The sequence below is a fragment of the Mobula hypostoma genome, chromosome 2, assembly GCF_963921235.1.
Source record: "Mobula hypostoma chromosome 2, sMobHyp1.1, whole genome shotgun sequence".
Lineage (NCBI taxonomy): Eukaryota > Metazoa > Chordata > Chondrichthyes > Myliobatiformes > Myliobatidae > Mobula > Mobula hypostoma.
In genome coordinates, this window is record NC_086098.1 from 4323165 (window position 1) to 4343687 (window position 20523).

The 20523-nt window shown below is 44.9% G+C and overlaps 1 protein-coding gene across 1 annotated transcript in view; it reads right to left on the reverse strand.

The window, feature by feature from the left end:
- klhl32 (kelch-like family member 32) overlaps positions 1-20523 on the reverse strand; it is a 276783-nt gene that overhangs the window by 241879 nt on the left and 14381 nt on the right. The window contains exon 4 of the mRNA XM_063069988.1: positions 15990-16170. Within this exon, the coding sequence (XP_062926058.1) occupies positions 15990-16170 (181 nt within the window). The remainder of the gene's footprint in view (positions 1-15989; positions 16171-20523) is intronic.

Genomic DNA, 20523 nt, shown 5'->3' on the forward strand with positions numbered 1-20523 from the left:
GTTTAAATCCACACCAGGACTACCAGACTCAAACACAGTTACTTTCCCCAAGCAATAAAGCTGATCAACACCTTCAACCACTAACCCACCCCTCCACACCCACCCCCAAATGCACTTCCATTTCCTGTCAGTCACCATATGCACAGACACTCCTGTGCCTAGCATCACTTTATGGACAGACAATCAATCTATGTATAAAAACTATCTTTTGTATTTATTGTGTTTTTTAAATAATTGTGTTCTTTATCTTGTTGTGTTTTTTTTGTGCTATATCAGATCCTACGTAACAGAGAAAGCAGGATCTCCCAGTGGGCCACACATTTTAATTCCACATCCCATTCCCATTCTGACATGTCTATCCACGGCCTCCTCTACTGTAAAGATGAAGCCACACTCAGGATGGAGGAACAGCACCTTATATTCTGTCTGGGTAGCCTCCAACCTGATGGCATGAACACTGACTTCATTAACTTCCGCTAATGCCCCACCTCCCCCTCGTACCCCATCTGTTACTTATTTTTATACACACATTCTTTCTCTCACTCTCCCTTTTCTCCCTCTGTCCCTCTAAATATACCTCTTGCCCATCCTCTGGGTCCCCCACCCCTTGTCTTTCTTCCCGGACCTCCTGTCCCATGATCCTCTCATATCCCCTTTTGCCTATCACCTGTCCAGCTCTTGGCTCCATCCCTCCCCCTCCTGTCTTCTCCTATCATTTTGGATCTCCCCCTCCAACTTTCAAATCCCTTACTCACTCTTCCTTCAGTTAGTCCTGACGAAGGGTCTCGGCCTGAAACGTCGACTGCACCTCTTCCTACAGATGCTGCCTGGCCTGCTGTGTTCACCGGCAACTTTGATATGTGTTGCTTGAATTTCCAGCATCTGCAGAATTCTCGTTGTAACCATTATTTCATTCTCCTTTACACGTATGTAAAGGAAATGACATTAAACAATTTTGAGTCTTGAATTGGCATTGTCAGTGTGCACAATGTGCCTACATGCTGCATGTTCAAAGAAAGCGAGATCTTTTCACTGAATAAAAGTGGTCTGTGTATAGAAGTAGGTCACAGTCTGCTTCAGATATGGATTTGTCCTCTGCCCTAGAGCACAAACATCAAATGACTTCTGACCACAATGCATCAGGCAGAAATCCATAGAGATTTCATTGCAACTGAATACTTCATCACACACTGGTCCAAAACTTGAAGTACTTCTTTCAAATGCAAAAACCTTGCTAAAGCAGCAAAAGTAATATTCCCTGGAGTGTATGAGAATGAGGTGAGATTCGATAGAGGGATATATAATTACGAAGTGTCAGTGGTTAATTTCCACTGAGGTTGTGTGAGACTAGAACTAGAGGTCATGAGTTGGGGGAGAAAGGTGAAATGTTTAAGTGGAAAATGAGGGGGAACTTCTTCACTCAGAGTGTGATGACAGTGTGGAACTAACAGCCACTGGAAGCGGTGAATGCAGATTTGATTTCAACATTTAAGAGTAATTTGATAGGTGCATGCACGCGAGGGCGATGGAGGACTATGACCCAAGTTCAGGCTAATGGGACTGTTTCTGTGCTGTCACGTTCTATTGCCCTGTTCTATCAATCTCTGACAACCCACTACCCCAAACAAACTCCGAAAGTAGCTGAGGAGTCACACTAATGGGGAGGCAAAGTTCAATGTAGCTGAAACCTATTGACCTCTCTCTAGAAGAGCAATGGGATAGTAAAAGAACTGCAGATGACACGGTTACCCTCAGGTTGTCGTTTGCGTACATCTCGGGAAGACAATCTCTGGCCCCACCAAACGTGTGAGATTGAGGTACAAAGCCTCCTGTTTGTGTGCATGCTGTGTGATGTGTTACCCTGTTACAAATCAGTACCTCAACATAATAGACAGTACACCTTAAGCAATTAAATGATTTCGCTTTATAATTCTTAATTTGACTGAAGGGTTAGTAAAGTAAAACAAAAAGAAAAGGGCCCATTTTAATGACACAGTCTAACATGCACAAGTTGGAGCTCACAGTTTCGGTTCTGTTGTTCCTCCATCGATTTCCCCGGGCTTCATCGACTACTGGCCCCACTCCAAGTCCACTCTGTCCTGCTATCTATGACCTCTCCATTCTGACATCTTCCCTCTCCATCCTCCGCTGAACAACAGACCCAGATCACCTCTTCACACAACAAGAAAAAACATTCCCTTCATTGGACGACGCACATTCCAAAGCCCCCGTTATCTCTAGCCATAACCCAAACACTGCTGCTACAGAAAACCCATTACATTAGCGGTATAACATTTCCCAGGGTGTTACAGCACAAAGGTTGGTGTTGTGGAGAATGTAGAAAGTTGGTGGTGTGAAGAGTGTTGAAGGTTGGTGGTGTGGAGAGTGTTGAATGTTGGTGGTGTGGACAGTGTAGAAGGTTGGTGGTGTGGACAGTGTAGAAGGTTGGTGGTGTGGACAGTGTAGAAGGTTGGTGGTGTGGACAGTGTAGAAGGTTGGTGGTGTGGACAGTGTAGAAGGTTGGTGGTGTGAACAGTGTAGAAGGTTGGTGGTGTGGACAGTGTAGAAGGTTGGTGGTGTGGACAGTGTAGAAGGTTGGTGGTGTGGACAGTGTAGAAGGTTGGTGGTGTGGACAGTGTAGAAGGTTGGTGGTGTGAACAGTGTAGAAGGTTGGTGGTGTGGACAGTGTAGAAGGTTGGTGGTGTGGAGAGTGTTGAAGGTTGGTGGTGTGGACAGTGTAGAAGCTTGGTGTTGTGGAGCATGTAGGAAGTTGGTGGTGTGAAGAGTGTTGAAGGTTGGTGTCATGGAGAATGTAGAAGGTTGGTGGTGTGGACAGTGTAGAAGGTTGGTGGTGTGGACAGTATAGAAGGTTGGTGGTGTGGACAGTGTAGAAGGTTGGTGGTGTGGACAGTGTAGAAGGTTGGTGGTGTGGAGAGTGTTGAAGGTTGGTGGTGTGGACAGTGTAGAAGCTTGGTGTTGTGGAGCATGTAGGAAGTTGGTGGTGTGAAGAGTGTTGAAGGTTGGTGTCATGGAGAATGTAGAAGGTTGGTGGTGTGGACAGTGTAGAAGGTTGGTGTCATGGAGAATGTAGAAGGTTGGTGGTGTGGACAGTGTAGAAGGTTGGTGGTGTGGACAGTATAGAAGGTTGGTGGTGTGGACAGTGTAGAAGGTTGGTGGTGTGGACAGTGTAGAAGGTTGGTGGTGTGGAGAATGTAGAAGGTTGGTGGTGTGGACAGTGTAGAAGGTTGGTGGTGTAGAGAATGCAGGAAGTTGGTGGTGTGGACAGTGTTCCACTTACACGGATAAGTGCCAGGAGGGAGATCAGTGGGGAGGGATGGGGGGGACGAATGGACAAGGGAGTTGTGTAGGGAGCGATCCCTGCGGAATGCGGGGGGGGCGGAGGGAAAGATGTGCTTAGTGGTGGGGTCCCGTTGGAGGTGGCGGAAGTTACGGAGAATTATATGTTGGACCCGGAGACTGGTGGGGTGGTAGGTGAGGACCAGGGGAACCCTATTCCTAGTGGGGTGGCGGGAGGATGGAGTGAGAGCAGATGTACGTGAAATGGGGGAGATGCGTTTAAGAGCAGAGTTGATAGTGGAGGAAGGGAAGCCCCTTTCTTTAAAAAAGGAAGACATCTCCCTCGTCCTAGAATGAAAAGCCTCATCCTGAGAGCAGATGCGGCGGAGACGGAGGAATTGCGAGAAGGGGATGGCGTTTTTGCAAGAGACAGGGTGAGAAGAGGAATAGTCCAGATAGCTGTGAGAGTCAGTAGGCTTATAATAGACATCAGTGGATGAGCTGTCTCCAGAGACAGAGACAGAACCCACGGATCTGCTCTCAGGATGAGGCTTTTCATTCTAGGACGAGGGAGATGTCTTCCTTTTTTAAAGAAAGGGGCTTCCCTTCCTCCACTATCAACTCTGCTCTTAAACGCATCTCCCCCATTTCACGTACATCTGCTCTCATTCCATCCTCCCGCCACCCCACTAGGAATAGGGTTCCCCTGGACGTCACCTACTACCCCACCAGCCTCCAGGTCCAACATATTATTCTCCGTAACTTCCGCCACCTCCAACGGGATCCCACCATTAAGCACATCTTTCCCTCCCCACCTCTCTCTGCATTCCGCAGGGATCGCTCCCTACGCAACTCCCTTGTCCATTCGTCCCCCCCATCCCTCCCCACTGATCTCCCTCCTGGCACTTATCCGTGTAAGCGGAACAAGTGCTACACATGCCCTTACACTTCCTCCCTTACCACCATTCAGGGCCCCAAACACTCCTTCCAGGTGAGGCAACACTTCACCTGTGAGTGGACTGGGGTGATATACTGCGTCCGGTGCTCCCGATGTGGCCTTTTATATATTGGCGAGACCCGACGCAGACTGGGAGACCGCTTTGCTGAACATCTACGCTCTGTCCGCCAGAGAAAGCAGGATCTCCCAGTGGCCACACATTTTAATTCCACATCCCATTCCCATTCTGACATGTCTATCCACGGCCTCCTCTACTGTAAAGATGAAGCCACACTCAGGTTGGAGGAACAACACCTTATATTCCATCTGGGTAGCCTCCAACCTGAAGGCATGAACATCGACTTCTCTAACTTCCGCTAAGGCCCCACCTCCCCCTCGTACCCCATCTGTTACTTATTTTTATGCACACATTCTTTCTCTCACTCTCCTTTTTCTCCCTCTGTCCCTCTGAATATACCTCTTGCCCATCCTCTGGGTCCCCCCCGCCCTTGTCTTTCTCCCTAGGCCTCCTGTCCCATGATCCTCTCGTATCCCTTTTGCCTATCACCTGTCCAGCTCTTGGCTCTATCCCTCCCCCTCCTGTCTTCTCCTATCATTTTGGATCTCCCCCTCCCCCTCCCACTTTCAAATCCCTTACTCACTCTTCCTTCAGTTAGTCCTGACGAAGGGTCTCGGCCTGAAACGTCGACTGCACCTCTTCCTACAGATGCTGCCTGGCCTGCTGCGTTCACCAGCAACTTTGATGTGTGTTGCTTGAATTTCCAGCATCTGCAGAATTCCTGCTGTTTGAACTGTGATGGGACCTGGATCCTAGCGAATCACATAACTAGAAATGTGGATAGGACTTTAAACTAAATAGTAGGGGATGGGTTCAACAGGTTGGAGACGTATGGGTAAAGTGGAAAAGAAAAGTGTAGATAAAGATAAAGAGAAAGCAAAAGATTAAAAAAGGAGAAAAGTAAGAGTGGAGTGAAGAAAAGTCAAGTGCAAATGAGTAAAAGGTTACAAGAACTTAAAAGCACAATGAGTATGAGGGCACTTTTTCCGAATGCCCATAGTATTCGAAATAAGGTCAGTGAACTTGTGGCACATATCACTATAAAGGGGTAGGATTCAGTGGCCATTACAGAAATGTGGTTGCAGGGTGGAGAGGATTGGGAATTAAGTAGCCAAGGATATCAGGTAATATGGAAGGATAGGCAGGAAGGTAATGGAGGTGGGGAAGCTCTCTTAATTAAGGATGAGATCGGGGCGATAGTGAGAGATGATATAAAATCTAAAAAGCAGAATGTTGAATGCATCTGGGTAGAGATTATGAAAATAGTAAAGGGAAAAAATTTACTGGTGGGAGTTGTCTATCGACCACTGAATAATAACATTACAGAGGCACAGGCAATAAACAGAGAAATATCTGAGGCACGTTAGAATGGAACAGCAGTTATCATGGGGCACTTTAACTTGCACATAGATTGGGTGAATCAAGTTGGTCGAGGCAGTCTTGAGGAGGACCTCATGCAGCCATGATGACTTTCTGGAACAGCAAGTCACTGAACCTACAAGGGAACGTGCTTTCTTAGATCTGGTTCTGTGCAATAAAACAGGTAAAATCAGTGATCTTATAGTTAGGGGTCCTTTTGGAAAGATTGATCACAATATGATTAAGTTTTCATATAAATGGAAGGTGCAATAGTTCAATCTAAAACCAGTGTATTATGCCTAAACAAGGGAGACTACAATGGACACACATCAAAGTTGCAACGGGCCAGGCAGCATCTCTAGGAAGAGGTACAGTCGACGTTTCGGGCCGAAACCCTTCGTCAGGACTAAATGAAAGAAACGCTAGTAAGAGATTTGAAAGTGGGAGGGGGAGGGGGAGATCCAAAAGGATAGGAGAAGACAGGAGGGGGAGGGATGGAGCCAAGAGCCGGACAGGTGATTGACAAAAGGGATGTGAGAGGATCATGGGACAGGAGGCCCAAGGAGAAGGAAAAGGGGGAGGGGGGAAAACCCAGAGGATGGGCAAGGGGTATAGTGAGAGGGACAGAGGGAGAAAAAGGAAAGAGAGAGAAAGAATGTGTATATATAAATGTTGTTGTTGTTGTTCGTCCTTCGTAGTCGAAGATGACCATGGCTTCAAAGTCAAATGGGAGATTGGTTGGTGGCTGTGGGTCTGGAGGTGACTGATGAGGCCAATCCGGGCCCTGAAGGCTCGCCCACATGTGGGACACAAGTGGGTGGGTGCTGTCGTGGCAGTGGATGCTGCTTGGGTCTTGCGCACAGCACGCTTTCGTTGTGCCTCGATGATGCGCCTGACTTCAGCTGCACGGGCTCCTGTGGTGATCTTGCTGCGCCAAGCTGGACGGTCGAGGGCAAGCGTCTCCCACGTGTTGATGTCGACACCCAGGCCTTTAAGGGACGCTTTGAGGCAGTCTTTGTAACGTTTCTTCTGCCCCCTGACTGAGCGCATGCCCTGACACAGTTCTCCATACAGCAGCTGCTTAGGCAATCGGCTGTCTGGCATTCTGACCACATGTCCAGCCCACCTGGCTTGGGCTTTCAGCAGGAGGGTGTAGATGCTGCAGAGCCCAGCTCGTTCCAGGATTTCCGTGTCGGGGACTTTGTCCTGCCACCTGATGTGGAGGAGTCTGCGGAGACAGCTCGGGTGAAAGTGGTTGAGCTGTTTGGCGTGTCTGCCGTAGACATAAATAAATAACGGATGGGGTACGAGGGGGAGGCGGGGCATTAGCGGAAGTTTGAGAAGTCAACGTTCATGCCATCAGGTTGGAGGCTACCCAGACGGAATATAAGGTGTTGTTCCTCCAACCTGATATGGATAGACATATCAGAACGGGAATGGGATGTGGAATAAAATGTGTGGCCACTGGGAGATCCTGCTTTCTCTGGCGGACAGAGCGTAGGTGTTCAGCGAAACGATCTCCCAGTCTACGTCGGGTCTTGCCAATATATAAAAGGCCACACCGGGAGCACCGGATGCGGTATATCACCCCAGCCGACTCACAGGTGAAGTGTCGCCTCACCTGGAAGGACTGTCTGGGCCCTGAATGGTGGTAAGGGAGGAAGAGTAAGGGTATGTGTAGCACTTGTTCTGCTTACAAGTATAAGTGCTGGGAGGGAGATCGGTGGGGAGGGATGGGGTGGACGAATGGACAAGGGCGTCATGTAGGGACCAATCGCTGCGGAAAGCAGAGAGAAGGTGGGGGGGAAAGATGTCTCCCTCCTGGTACTTATCCTTGTAAGCGGAACAAGTGAATTTCCAGCATCTGCAGGATTCCTTGTGTTTGCGAGACTACAATGGGATGAGGGAGGAATTGGATAGGGTAGACTGGGAACACAGGCTAAATGGTAGGATGGCTGAGGAACAGTGGAAGACTTTCAAAGAGATTATTCATGGTGCTCAACAAAAGTATATTCCAGTTAAAAGCAAGGACAGTAAGGGTGGGGAGAGCCAGGCATGAATAACTAAGGAAATAAAAGAAGGCATTAAACTAAAAGCTTGTGCGTACAAAGTTGCCAAGAGTAGTGGGAAACTGGAAGACTATTTCGTGTCAGTCTTCATGGTGGAGGACACGTCTAACATGCCGAAGAGAGATGTTATGGATGCGATGGGTGGTGAGGACCTATCACTAAAGAATAAACCTGATTCTGAACCTTGCTGATAACTCTACTGTCATTGGCTGAATCAAAGGTGGTGATAAATCAGCATATAGGAGAGAGACAGAAAATCTTGCTGAGTGGTGACACAATAACAGCCTCTTCTGCAAGACCAAGGAGATGATTACTGACTTTGGGAGGTGGAGAGGATCAGCAACTTTAAAATCCACAGTGTTATCATTTCAGAGGACCTGCTTTGACCCAGCACATAAAGAAAGTACAGCAACATCTCTACTTCCTTAGAAGTTTGCAAAGATTTAACATGACATCTAAAACTTTGACAAACTTCTATAGATGTGTAGTGAAGAATATGTTGACTGGCTGCACCATGGCCTGGTATGGAAACACTGATGTCCTTGAATGGAAAATCCTTCAAAAAGTAGTGGACATGACCCAGTCCATCACAGGTAAAGCCCTCCACACCTTTGAGCACATCAATACAGAGTGATGTCACGGGAAAGCAGTATCCATCTTCGGGGCCCCCCGCCACCCAGGACATGCTCTCTCACACTGCTGTTTTCAAGAAAAAGTTACAGAATCCTCAGGACTCACACCATTAGGTTCAGGCATAATTATTACCATTCAACCATCAGGTTCTTGAACCAGGGGGGATAACTTCACTCATTTTCACTTGCCCCATCACTGAAATATTCCCACAACCTAATGTTACGTACCCCGTAACTGGGTTGCCAAACCAGCAGAAATGGATCACTCAGTTGGAGTCTGGATCACTGGAACTAAGAAAGTTTTATTAAAGAAATAAGTAACACAGTACTCTAATCAAAAGGATAATGAATACAACAGTTCTGCGATGAGAAACACACATGTACACAGAAACTAGGATAATAGGATCAATCAAGCTCTATCGTCGTCTAGGGGTAAATGACCAGTTTCAAAGTGACACAAAGTTCAGTTCAATTGAATTCAGTTCAGTCCACAGTAATCACTGCCGTGGGAGATGGACAGTGTGGGGGGAAGGAGAGAGAGAGCAAAACGAATGAATATTCAAACGGCTTCCACACAGACCTTCGATATTCTTCGCAGTCAGCTTTCGGGCGAGCCCTTTGGGATGTCTTCTGAGGTCACCGACTGTGACCCCTCCATTTCCAGATACAATCTTTCCTCAGCGGGAACCCAGCACCCAGGCAAGGGCGGACACACACCAGGTTCCCGCCGATCGTATCTTTCCACCCTGTGCGTCTCTGGCTTGGTCCCGCGACCAGCCCTCCAAAGACTCCCACTGACTTGTGGGAGGCGCACCGCTTCCAGGGTCTCGTTACCTCGTGGTGTCGTGTGTGTCCTGCCTTAGCGAACCTGTCCCTTTTTATCCCCCTGCTGGGGTATCGCCTGTCCATCACTTCAAACAGTTCAGGGTTCAAAGGGGAGCCGATCTTGACAGCTCTCCTTCCGTTAAACTCTCCCGTCCCTTCATTAACATCTCCAAATGCTGCTCCATTGTTTTCCTTATCTCTCTTTCTCCTGAAGACAGGTGGCAGACCAACTGCTGATCCCACTGGTGTCAGCACAGGACAGCTAACATCTTAATCTATGTGTACTCTCGTCACACTAAGGACTCACTTTCAAGGACTCATATGCTCGATATTTATTGCTTATTTAGATTAGATTAGATTATGAGGACACACGGTCCTCTTTTATTGTCATTTAGTAATGCATGCATTAAGAAATGATACAATTTGTTCCTCCAGAATGATATCACAGAAACACAAGACAAACCAAGACTGAAAAACTGACAAAAACCACATAATTATAACATATAGTTACAACAGTGCAAAGCAATACCGTAATTTGATAGAAGAACATGGGCACGGTAAAAAAAAGTCTCAAAGTCTTTCGAAAGTCCCATCATCTCACGCAGACAGTTGAAGGAAGAAAATCCTTCCTGCCATGAGCTTCCAGCGCCGCAAACTTGCCGATGCAGCATCCTGGAAGCACCCGATCACAGTCCGACTCCAAGTCCATCCGAAAACTTGGAGCCTCCGACCAGCTATCTGACATCGAGCACCATCTCTGCCAAGCGCTTCGACCCCGGCCCCAGCAACAGGCAATAGGCAAAGCCAAGGATTTGGGGCCTTCCCCTCCAGAGATTCTTGATTGCTCAGTAGCAGCGGCAACGAAGCGGGCATTTCAGAAGTTTCTCCAGATGTTCCTCCGTGCTTCTCACGGCTGTCTCCATCAAATCCGGATTGTGCACGGCATCCTACTTCACAAATACGATATCAATTTGGAGCGGTGCCATCTTCTTCTCCCCCTTGGCATATTTAATTATTGTTATTGATTTTTTTCTCGTTTGTTGTCTATTGCACACTGGTTGTCTGCCCTATTGGGTGTGGTCTCTCAATGATTCTATTGTGGCTACTGGATTTTCTGTGCATGCCCACGATAAAACAAATCTCAGTGTTGTATATGGTGACATGTATGTACTTAGAAAACAAATTTACATTGAACTTTGAACTTTATGCTGGATTATTTTCTGAGGCTGAAGAAGCATCTTTTGCTTATTAACTGTGATTATTAGTTAGCCTCCCTCTATAAACTTCATTGATCAGATACAAAAGCCACAGTGGATTCCAGTTACTTGGGACACATCAGGACCTGTACAATTTGGCCCAATCATGCAGATGCCTCAATCAACCAAATTTTCACAGAAATAGTTAAAAAGGTAAAAAAAAAAGACATAGTGAATAACATATTACAGAACAAACTAGAACAGTATCAATACTACTACTGTACTATAAAACTGTGCTTTACTTCCTAAAGCCTATAGAGTCATGGAGTAATAGAAAAGTACAGAACAGAAACAGGCCATTCAGCCCATCTATTCTATGCCGAACTGTTTAAACTGCCTACTCCCATCAACCTACATTGGAAACACAGTCCTTCACACCCCTACCATCCATGTACCTATACAAACTTCTCTTAAACGTTGAAATGGAGCTTAGTGCACTACTTGTGCTGGCAGTTCATTCCACACTCTCACGACCCTCTGAGTGAAGAAGTTTCCCCTCATGTTCCCCTTAAACTTTCACCTTCCACCTTTAAGCCATGACCTCTGGTTGTAGTTCCATCTCACCTCAGTGCTTGCATTTACCCTATACATACCCCTCACAAATGTGTATATCTGTATCAAATTTCCTCTCAAGATTCTACATTCTGAGGAATAAAGTCTTAACATAGTGAATCTTTCCTTATAATTCAGGTCCTACAGACCTAGCAACATCCTTGTAAATTTTCTCTGTAATCTTTGAACCTTATTTACATCTTTCTTGTAGGTAGGAGACCAAAACTGCATAAAATACTCCAAATTAGGCCTCACCAAAGTACTATACAACATAACATCCCATTTCCTTTACTCAATACTTTGATTTATGAAGTCCAATGTGCCAAAAGCTTTCTTTACTTCCCTATCTACCTGTGGTGCCACTTGCAATGAATTATGTACCTGTATTGCCAAATCTCTTTGTTCTACCACACTCCTGAGTGCCCTGTGTAAGCCCTACTCTGGTTGGTTCTACTGAAGTGCAACACCTCACACTTGTTATAATTAAATTCCATCTGGCATTTTTCAGTCCATTTTTCCAGCTGCCTCAGATCGCACTATTGATAGTCTTCCTTGCTGTCCAGTACAGCCCCCGTCCTGGTATCACCCGCGAATTTGCTGATCCAGTTAACCGTATTATCATCCAGATCACTGGTATAGATGACAAACAACAGTGGGCCCAGCACTGATCCCTGCTGCACTCCACTAGTCACAAACCTCTCGTCAGAGAGACAACCATCTACTGCCACTCTCCAGCTTCTCCCATAAAGCCAATGTCTAATCCAATTTAATATCATATCTTCAATGCCAAATGACTGAACCTTCTTGACCAACCTTCCATGTGTGACCTTGTCCACATAAACAACATTGTTACATACCTCATGGATATCTTGTGACTGTCTTATGAAGATGATGTAATGGTCTTGTGGAGATCACATGATGTAATTCTCCCACCGATGAGGTCACATGATTACCTGTTCTCAACAGGTATATAAAAGGGAGACCCCTGGTGACGCAGTTAGTTTTCAGTTAGATTGTCAGTCAGATACTCCGCTACACTGCGTATTAGTCTCATGACGCAGTATAATTTTAAAATGGAGTTTTACTGTCTATTGTAAGGTACAGAAGTGTTGGGCTGGCAGTTTCACCAACAGCTGCCAGATTTGTTGATGTACCTTTTCAGTAATATTGGAGAGTGAAGACGGGAACCTAAAGGAGTCATTCGGCGGTTTGGGAGATGATCGACCATTATTGAATTCGTTCAAGTAAGGGTGATCTGCATGAGATAATCTCTGGTAAAAGCAGCAGAAAAGGTTTGCAGTATCTAGTCTACAGAGGGAAAAGGTCAGTGCCTTTAAACTGTTTTATTTCCGTTGTCGTAAATCCTGCGGACAAGGCAGATTCCGGCTGGGATCGACAGTAACGTTGTGTTTTCGAGGAATTCTTTACTTCAGGATAGTCTCTCCTAATTGACTGTATAAATCTCTTGGGCTTTCAAATTTACCATTCTAAGAGCTGTGTTCTAATTTACCACTTTAAGAACTGTTATCGTATTTACTGCTTTAAGAACTGTTTTCGTATTTACCGCTTTAAGAACTAGTAATGAGTTTGGCAGTTTCTTAAATGGCCGCACAGCAGTTTACTTCTGGTTAAAGTTTTTATTTGTTTATCTCTTTACTAATATTGAGCAGAGTTTAATAAATGTTTGTTTGTTTATAAAATCTGACTCATTTCTATATTCACCGTTGCTGGTCACGTGACAAACATCCAAGCTTTGTCTTCATCAACCTTCCTGGTAACTTCCTCAAAAAACTCTATGTGGTTTGTTGAACATGACCTACCACACAGAAGCCATGCTGACTATCCCTAAACAATCTGTGTTTATCCAAATACTTACATATCTGGTCCCTCAGAATACCTGCTAATAACTTGCCCACAACTGATGTCAGACTCACGAGCCTATAATTCCCTGGTTTATTTTTAGGGCCTTTCTTGAACACATTGGCTATCAACCCATCCTCTAGTACCTAACATGTCTCTAAGAATGATTTAAGCACCTCTGTTAGGGCCCCAGCTGTTTCTGCACTTGCATCCCACAGGGTATGAGGGAACACCTTGTCAGGCCATGGGGAGATTTATCCATCCTAATTTGTCTCAAGACAGCAAACACCTTCTCCTCCCCTGTAATCTACGTAGGGTCTATGAAATTGATGCCACTTTGCCTCACTTCTATAGACTCTGTGTCCATCTCCTGAGTAAATACAGATGCAAGAAATTCATTTAAGTTCTCCCCCATCTCTTTTGGCTCCACACATGGATCACCATTCTGATCTTCCAGAGGACCAATTTTGTCCCTTGCAATCCTTTTGCTCTTAATATCCTTAGGATTCTCCTTCAGCCTGTCTGCTTGAGCGACATCATGCCTTCTTTTATCCTTCTTGATTTCTTTAAGTGTTCTCTTGCATCTGTTATATTCCACAAGCACTTCGTTTGTTCTTGCTTGCCTATACCTGTTAAAGACGTCCTTTTTTCTGTTAACCAAGGCCTCAATTTCTCATGAAAACCCATTTGTTACAACCTTATCCTTGTTACATTTACCTTCTTTTCTCACAGGCACATACAAGCTTTGTACTCCCAAAATTTCATTTTTGAAGGCCTCCCACTTTCCAAGTACACCTTTGCCAGAAAACAGCCTGTCCCAATCCACACTTGCCAGATAATTTCTGACACCATCAAAATTGCACCTTCTCCAAGTTAGAATCTCAACCTGCAGACCAGACATAGCCTCTTGCATATTTACTTTGAAACTAATGGCATTATAATCACTAGATGCAAAGTTTTACCCTACACAAACTCTCATTGGGACTTCTATCTACTGAAATAAACACATTTCCTGAACACATTTGACAAGCTCTATCCCATCTAATCCTTTCACAGTATGGGAGTCCCAGTCAATATGTGGATAGTTAAAATCACCCACTATAGCAACCTTATGCTCCTTGCAACAGTCTGCATTCTCTCTGCAAATGTGTTCCTCTAAATCCTTTGGACCTTTGGGTGGTCTGTAACATAGCCCAATTAACGTGGCCATACCTTTCTTCTTACTCAGCTCCACCCATAATACCTCACTAGACAAGTTCTCCAATCTGTTCTGACTAATAGCCGTGACATTTTCCCTGACAATAACACTTCCCCTTCTCCTTTAATCCCTCCTGCTCTGTCACAACTAATACAATGGAACCCCAGAATATTGAGCTGCCAGTCCTGCCCCACCTACAATATCATAATTTCGGGTATTGATCCATGCCTTGAACTCATCTGCTTTTCCTACGATACTTCTTACATTGAAATATGTACAGCTCAGGACATTAGTCACACATTGACGAAGGAATTCATCTGTATTGTGTTCTTTTGACTGTAAATGAACAAAGTCAGCACAGGCACCAAGTGTGGATAATGAATTGTCTTCATACAATCCTTCCAACAGTTGCATCCTCCAGCTCTTCACTTTCATTGTAACATTTAAGATGATTTTCAATACCTTCACATGGATTACCATTCTAATCTTCCAGAGGACCAATTGCTCTTAATAGCCTGTCTGCTTGAGCAACATCATGCCTTCTTTTAGCCTTCTTGATTTCTTTAAGTGTTCATAATTCCTATCTTGTAGTGAAATTGTTCCATTTTCACTCTCAGCATCTCCAAGCCTGATGCTTGAAACTGCAGTTAGCAAAACAGTTCTGAATCATCTTACTGCTTATTTCTCACCAACTACCAGTGACAACAATCACTGCTTGTCTGAAAATTTGAACACAAGCACAAGCAACTGATGCTGTTTAAAAATTGTTTGCTCAAAGCATGATGTTATGACTCACGGCCACACGAGTGCACGCATTCGATGCTGATTAGAGACTGTTCAGCAAAAGTTTCCTGCCCCAATTAAGCAGCATTGTATCCCAAATAAACAAGGGGAATCCGGCTATTTTTTCAATTAGTTTTTGTTCTTTAAAAGTTGATCCAAATAAATGGCTGCCCGGATTAGCCCATGGCCCAATTAATCAGAATGAATTGTACACAAATATTCATGGAAAGGTAATCCCGGAACAGAATCATACTTGTTCTGCATTCTTGAGACGGCTCAAAGTTCGACACACGGTAAACTGTGACCTGGATAGGTACATGTAGCTTAGAAAAACAGAGGGCTCTGGGTAACCCTTCTTTAGCCATCCAGTTCATGCCAAGCTCAAGTTCAATTTCAAGTTTATTATCATTCAACCATATAGCTAAAGGAAACATCATTCCTCTGGGTGAAGGTGCAAAACACAGTGTATACAGTCACACACAGCACAGATAGTCACGGTCCAGCACATAGAGTCACAAAATAATATTAGCACAGGTCCCCAAATGGCAGGACCTGAAGGTTGACAGGTTGACATAAAGTACGAGTAACAAGTTGTTCAATTTAGTATCAGAGAATACAATCTGAAATTCTTGCTCTTCGCAGAGAGGTGCATGTTTATTTGAGATAGTATCATGTTACTGGCACTATTATAATATATAATTATTTAGAAATACTGTGTGGAACAGGTCCTTCCAGCCCACCGAGCTGCACTGCCCAGCGACGCTCCTATTTAACCCTAGCCTAATCACGGGACATATTACAATGACCAATTAACCCACCAGCCGCTTAAGTCCTAGAACTGTGGAGGAAACCCATGCAGTCACGGGGAGAACATACAAACTCCTTACAGGCAGCATCACAACTGAACTTGGAACTCCGACCTCCGACACCCCAGGCTGTAATAGTGTTGTGTTAACCGCTACACTACTGTTATGCCCGGTAGTATAAACACGTCCACTCCCATCAAGCTGCATCTGTACTCCAGTACTCTGTACCCCTCCGATCAATGTACTCCTCCAAACCTCTGTTATATGTTGACAGAAAATGACACGTTATATTGATGCTTGTGTGATACATTATACTGAATGCAAAATCAAACTTACTCGGAAGTAATCACTGCACGCTGCCAGGACTGCCCTGTGGGCATGGAATTTCTGATCCTCGGCAACTAGAGTGACATCACAGAGTATCCCATCCATCCTCTGCTGATTCAACGCAGCCAGGACGGCATCTTTATGGGACTTGGACTGACAGAGTCTGTGACCCGTTAGCATCTCTTGAATGCTGAAAACAAACAAAAATTACGTAAGGAAAATTTACCCAAAGCAAATCAGCAAATCCACTCAGATACAAAAGAAAGGTCAATACTGCACAATAACGAGAAACAGCAAGCCTTTTCAGTTGCCACAGTGGCTCCCACTCTAACATATAATTGGAAGAGAATGGAACCAGCATAGTGTGGGACACCCAGTCAACATCTCCAAACCAAAGAGCTGAGAACTATACAGGAAAAGCCTAAATCAGCAAGCCCTCCCCACCATTGAACACATTTACAAGGAATACATCCACGAGAATGCAGCATCCATCATCAGGGACCCCCACCATCTCAGCCATGCTTTTTCTCACTATTGTCATCAGGAAGAAGGAAGACGAGCCTCAAGTCTCACACCATCAAGTTCAGGAACAATTATTACACCTCAACCATCAGGCTCCTGAAGGAGAATAGATAACTTCACTCACCTCAACTCTGAACTGATTCCTCAATCCACAGACTCACTTTCAAGGACCTTTCATCTCATGTTCTCATTCATACTATTAATTTATTTTTTCTCAGCTCAAGCTGGTAAAACCTGAGGTACGAGCATAGCCAAGCACACTCATTTCTCAATTGCAAGGAACTTTTGGACTATTCTAGTTGTGTTCGGTATTGTGGATTCTGCGCTATAAACTGTTGATGAAGTTTGCTGTGATGTTAGTCTCAAGTTTCATTACTCTGTAGTATACACCCATTATGAGTGTGTTTGCATCTAATGACCATTTCAAGTGTGTCTTTTCTCTCTTAGCTGCTTGAGTGCTCTCAGTTGTAAGTGGACTGCTTCGCTGAGAAACGCCTGCAGTAGTCACAGCCTGTGGCATTGAAGGCTACTTTGAATGATGGCTGCATCTTTTTCGGGATTTCTGGTGTCTGCTGGCCTATTCAGCAGTGAACCACTGGCAATTCACTGACTATCACACCCAGCTCTGGCTCCTGGCGACCCCCAGGCAGTGGCCGTATCACCCTGTTCTGTAGACATTCCTCCATTTCTAAAGCGAAAGGGTATTGCTTTTTATACCTACACCCAGGTTTTGCCTTCAGCTACCCTGAACATGGAGAACAGACACTGACCAGGGCAGCACCCAGTCTGGGTGCAGATGTGCCAGGATGTGTTTCTATCTTGGTCTGCAGGTGGTACCTGCCCTGCAGATCTGCAGAGATTTCCCCGATTTGCCACCCGGGGACACACTCGATGGGCGACAGAAAAACCCTCAGGATGATTGTTTTATTTGTACATGCACGGTCCTTTTATTGCATATTGGTTGTTTGTGCAACACACATCAAAGTTGCTGGTGAACGCAGCAGGCCAGGCAGCATCTCTAGGAAGAGGTACAGTCGATGTTTCTGGCCGAGACCCTTCGTCAGGACTGTGTTGCTTGAATTTCCAGCATCTGCAGAATGTTCGGTTGTTTGTGTGTAGCTTTTCATTGATTCTATCGTACTTCTTTGTATTTACTGTGAACTCGCACAAGAAAATGAAACTCAGGGTAGTGTATGGTGACATATACACTGTGTACTTAGACAATACAGTAACTTTACATTAGAACGTTTTTTGAAGATGCTGGATTAGAAGGAAAACCTTGATTGCTTGTCTCACAACTAAATCCTTGGACTGAACCCAGGCGATGTGGAGGAAAGTTATTTTGTACACAGATGCATTAAAACTATTTTCTATGAGTTTAAAACAAATCATCGATCAGAGGATTGGAAATAAAACGCAAAACAAATACATAGACTAAATTTTCAATATCATCCCAGCTGGGCAATGCATTTTGTTGACAACATTTCAATCTTGTGATCTGGCAGGTCCTGGAATGTAAAAACTGAATTGAGCAGTAGTATAGCGGATTGTGCAACACGATTACAGATTGGGCTGTTCCGGAGTTCAGTGTTCAATTCCGATGCTGTTGACAAGGAACAGATTACTCAAAGGTAGTAATCTCGGGATTACTGCCTGTGCCATATGACAGTGAGTATAGGAATAGAGTGAGGTAGAGGAGAAATGCGTGGCTGAGGGATTGGAGCAGGGGGCAGGGATTCAGATTTCATGATCATTGGGGCCTCTTTTGGGATGGGCGTGACCTGTACAAAATGGACGGGTTGCACTTGAATCCCAGGGGAACCAATATCCGAGCAGAGAGGTCAGCTAAGGCTGTTGCGGAGAGTTTAAACTAGAATTGCTGGAGGGTGGGAAACGAACTGAAAACATGGAGGAAGGGGCGGTTGGCTCACAAATAGAGAAAGCTTAGAGACAGTGCGAGAGGGAGGATAGGCAGAAGGGATACAGAAGGGATATGCTGAGACCGATGGTTTGAGATGTGTCTATTTTAGTGCAGGAAGCATCATGAACACAGCTTGCAGCGTGGATCAGTACTTGAAGCTACGATGTTGTGGTCATTACAGAGACTTGGATGGCTCAGGGACAGGAATAGTTAGTGTGACAGGATTTAGATGTTTCAGAAAGGACAGGGAGGGAGGCAAAAGAGGTGGGGTGTGGCACTGTTGATCAGAGATAGTGTCACAGCTGCAGAAAAGGAGGAAGTCATGGAGGAATTGTCTACGGAGTCTCTGTGGGAGGAAGTTAGAAACAGGAAAGGGTCAATAACTCTACTGGGTGTTTTTTTTTATATAGACCACCCAATAGTAACAGGGAGCAGGTAGGGAGACAGATTCTGGAAAGGTGTAATAATAACAGGGTTGTCCAGGTGGGAGATTATAATTTCCCAAATATTGATTGGCATCTCCCTACACTGAGGGGTTTAGATGGGGTGGAGTTTGTTAGGTGTTTTCAGGAAGGTTTCCTGACACAATATGTGGACAAGCCTCCAAGAGGAGAGGCTGTACTTGATCTGGTATTGGGAAATGAACCTGGTCAGGTGTCAGGTCTCTCAGTGGGAGTGCATTTTGGAGATAGTGATCACAATTCTATCTCCTTTACCATAGCATTGGAGAGGGATAGGAACAGAAAGGTTAGAAAAGCGTTTAATTGGAGTAAGGGGAAATATGAAGCTATCAGGCAGGAACTTGGAAGCATAAATTGGGAACAGATGTTCCCAAGGAAATGTACAGCAGAAATGTGGCAAATGTTCAGGGGACATTTGCGTGGCGTTCTGCATAGGTACGTTCTAATGAGACAGGGAAAGGATGTTAGGGCACAGGAACCATGGTGTACAAAGGCTGTTGAAAATCTAGTCAAGAAGAAAAGAAAAGCTTATGAAAGATTCAAAAAACTAGGTAATGATAGAGATCTAGAAGATTATAAGGCTAGCAGGAAGGAGCTTAAGAATAAAATTAGGAAAGCAAGAAGGGGCCATGTGAAGGCCTTGGTGAGCACAATTAAATAAACCTCCAAGGCATTTTTCAAGTATGTGAAGAGCAAGAGGATGAAACGTGAGAGAATAGGACCAATTATGTATGACAGTGGAAAAATGTGTATGGAACGGGAGGAGATAGCAATTTGCTGATGACGCAAAGGTTGGGGGTGTTGTGGATAGTGTGGAGGGCTGTCAGAGGTTACAGCAGGACATTGATAGGATGCAAAACTGGGCTGAGAAGTGGCAGATGGAGTTCAACCCAAATAAGTGTGAGGTGGTTCATTTTGGTAGGTCAAATATGATGGCAGAATATAGTATTAATGGCAAGACTCTTGGCAGTGTGGAGGATCAGAGGGATCTTGGGGTCCGAGTCCATAGGACACTCAAAGCTACTGCACAGGTTGACTCCATGGTTAAGAAGGCATACGATGATTGGCCTTCATCAACTGTGGGACTGAGTTTAAGAGCCAAGAGGTAATGTTGCAGCTATATAAGTCCCTGGGACCTGATGGTCTGCATCCCAGGGTACTTAAGGAGGTGGCTTTAGAAATCGTGGACGCATTGGTAATCATTTTCCAATGTTCTATAGATTCAGGATCAGTTCCTGTGGATTGGAGGGTGGCTAATGTTGTCCCTTTCTTCAAGAAGGGAGGAAGAGAGAAAACAGGGAATTATAGACCAGTTAGCCTGACGTCGGTGGTGGGAAAGATGCTGGAGTCAATTATAAAAGATGAAATTACGACACATCTGGATAGCAGTAACAGGATCAATCTGAGTCAGCATGAATTTACGAAGGGGAAATTGTGCTTGACTAATCTTCTGGAATTTTTTGAGGATGTAACTATGAAAATGGACAAGGGAGAGCCAGTGGATGTAGTGTACCTGGACTTTCAGAAAGCCTTTGATAAAGTCCCACATGGGAGATTAGTGGGCAAAATTAGGGCACATGGTATTGGGGGCAGAGTACTGATATGGATTGAAAATTGGCTGGCTGACAGAAAACAAAGA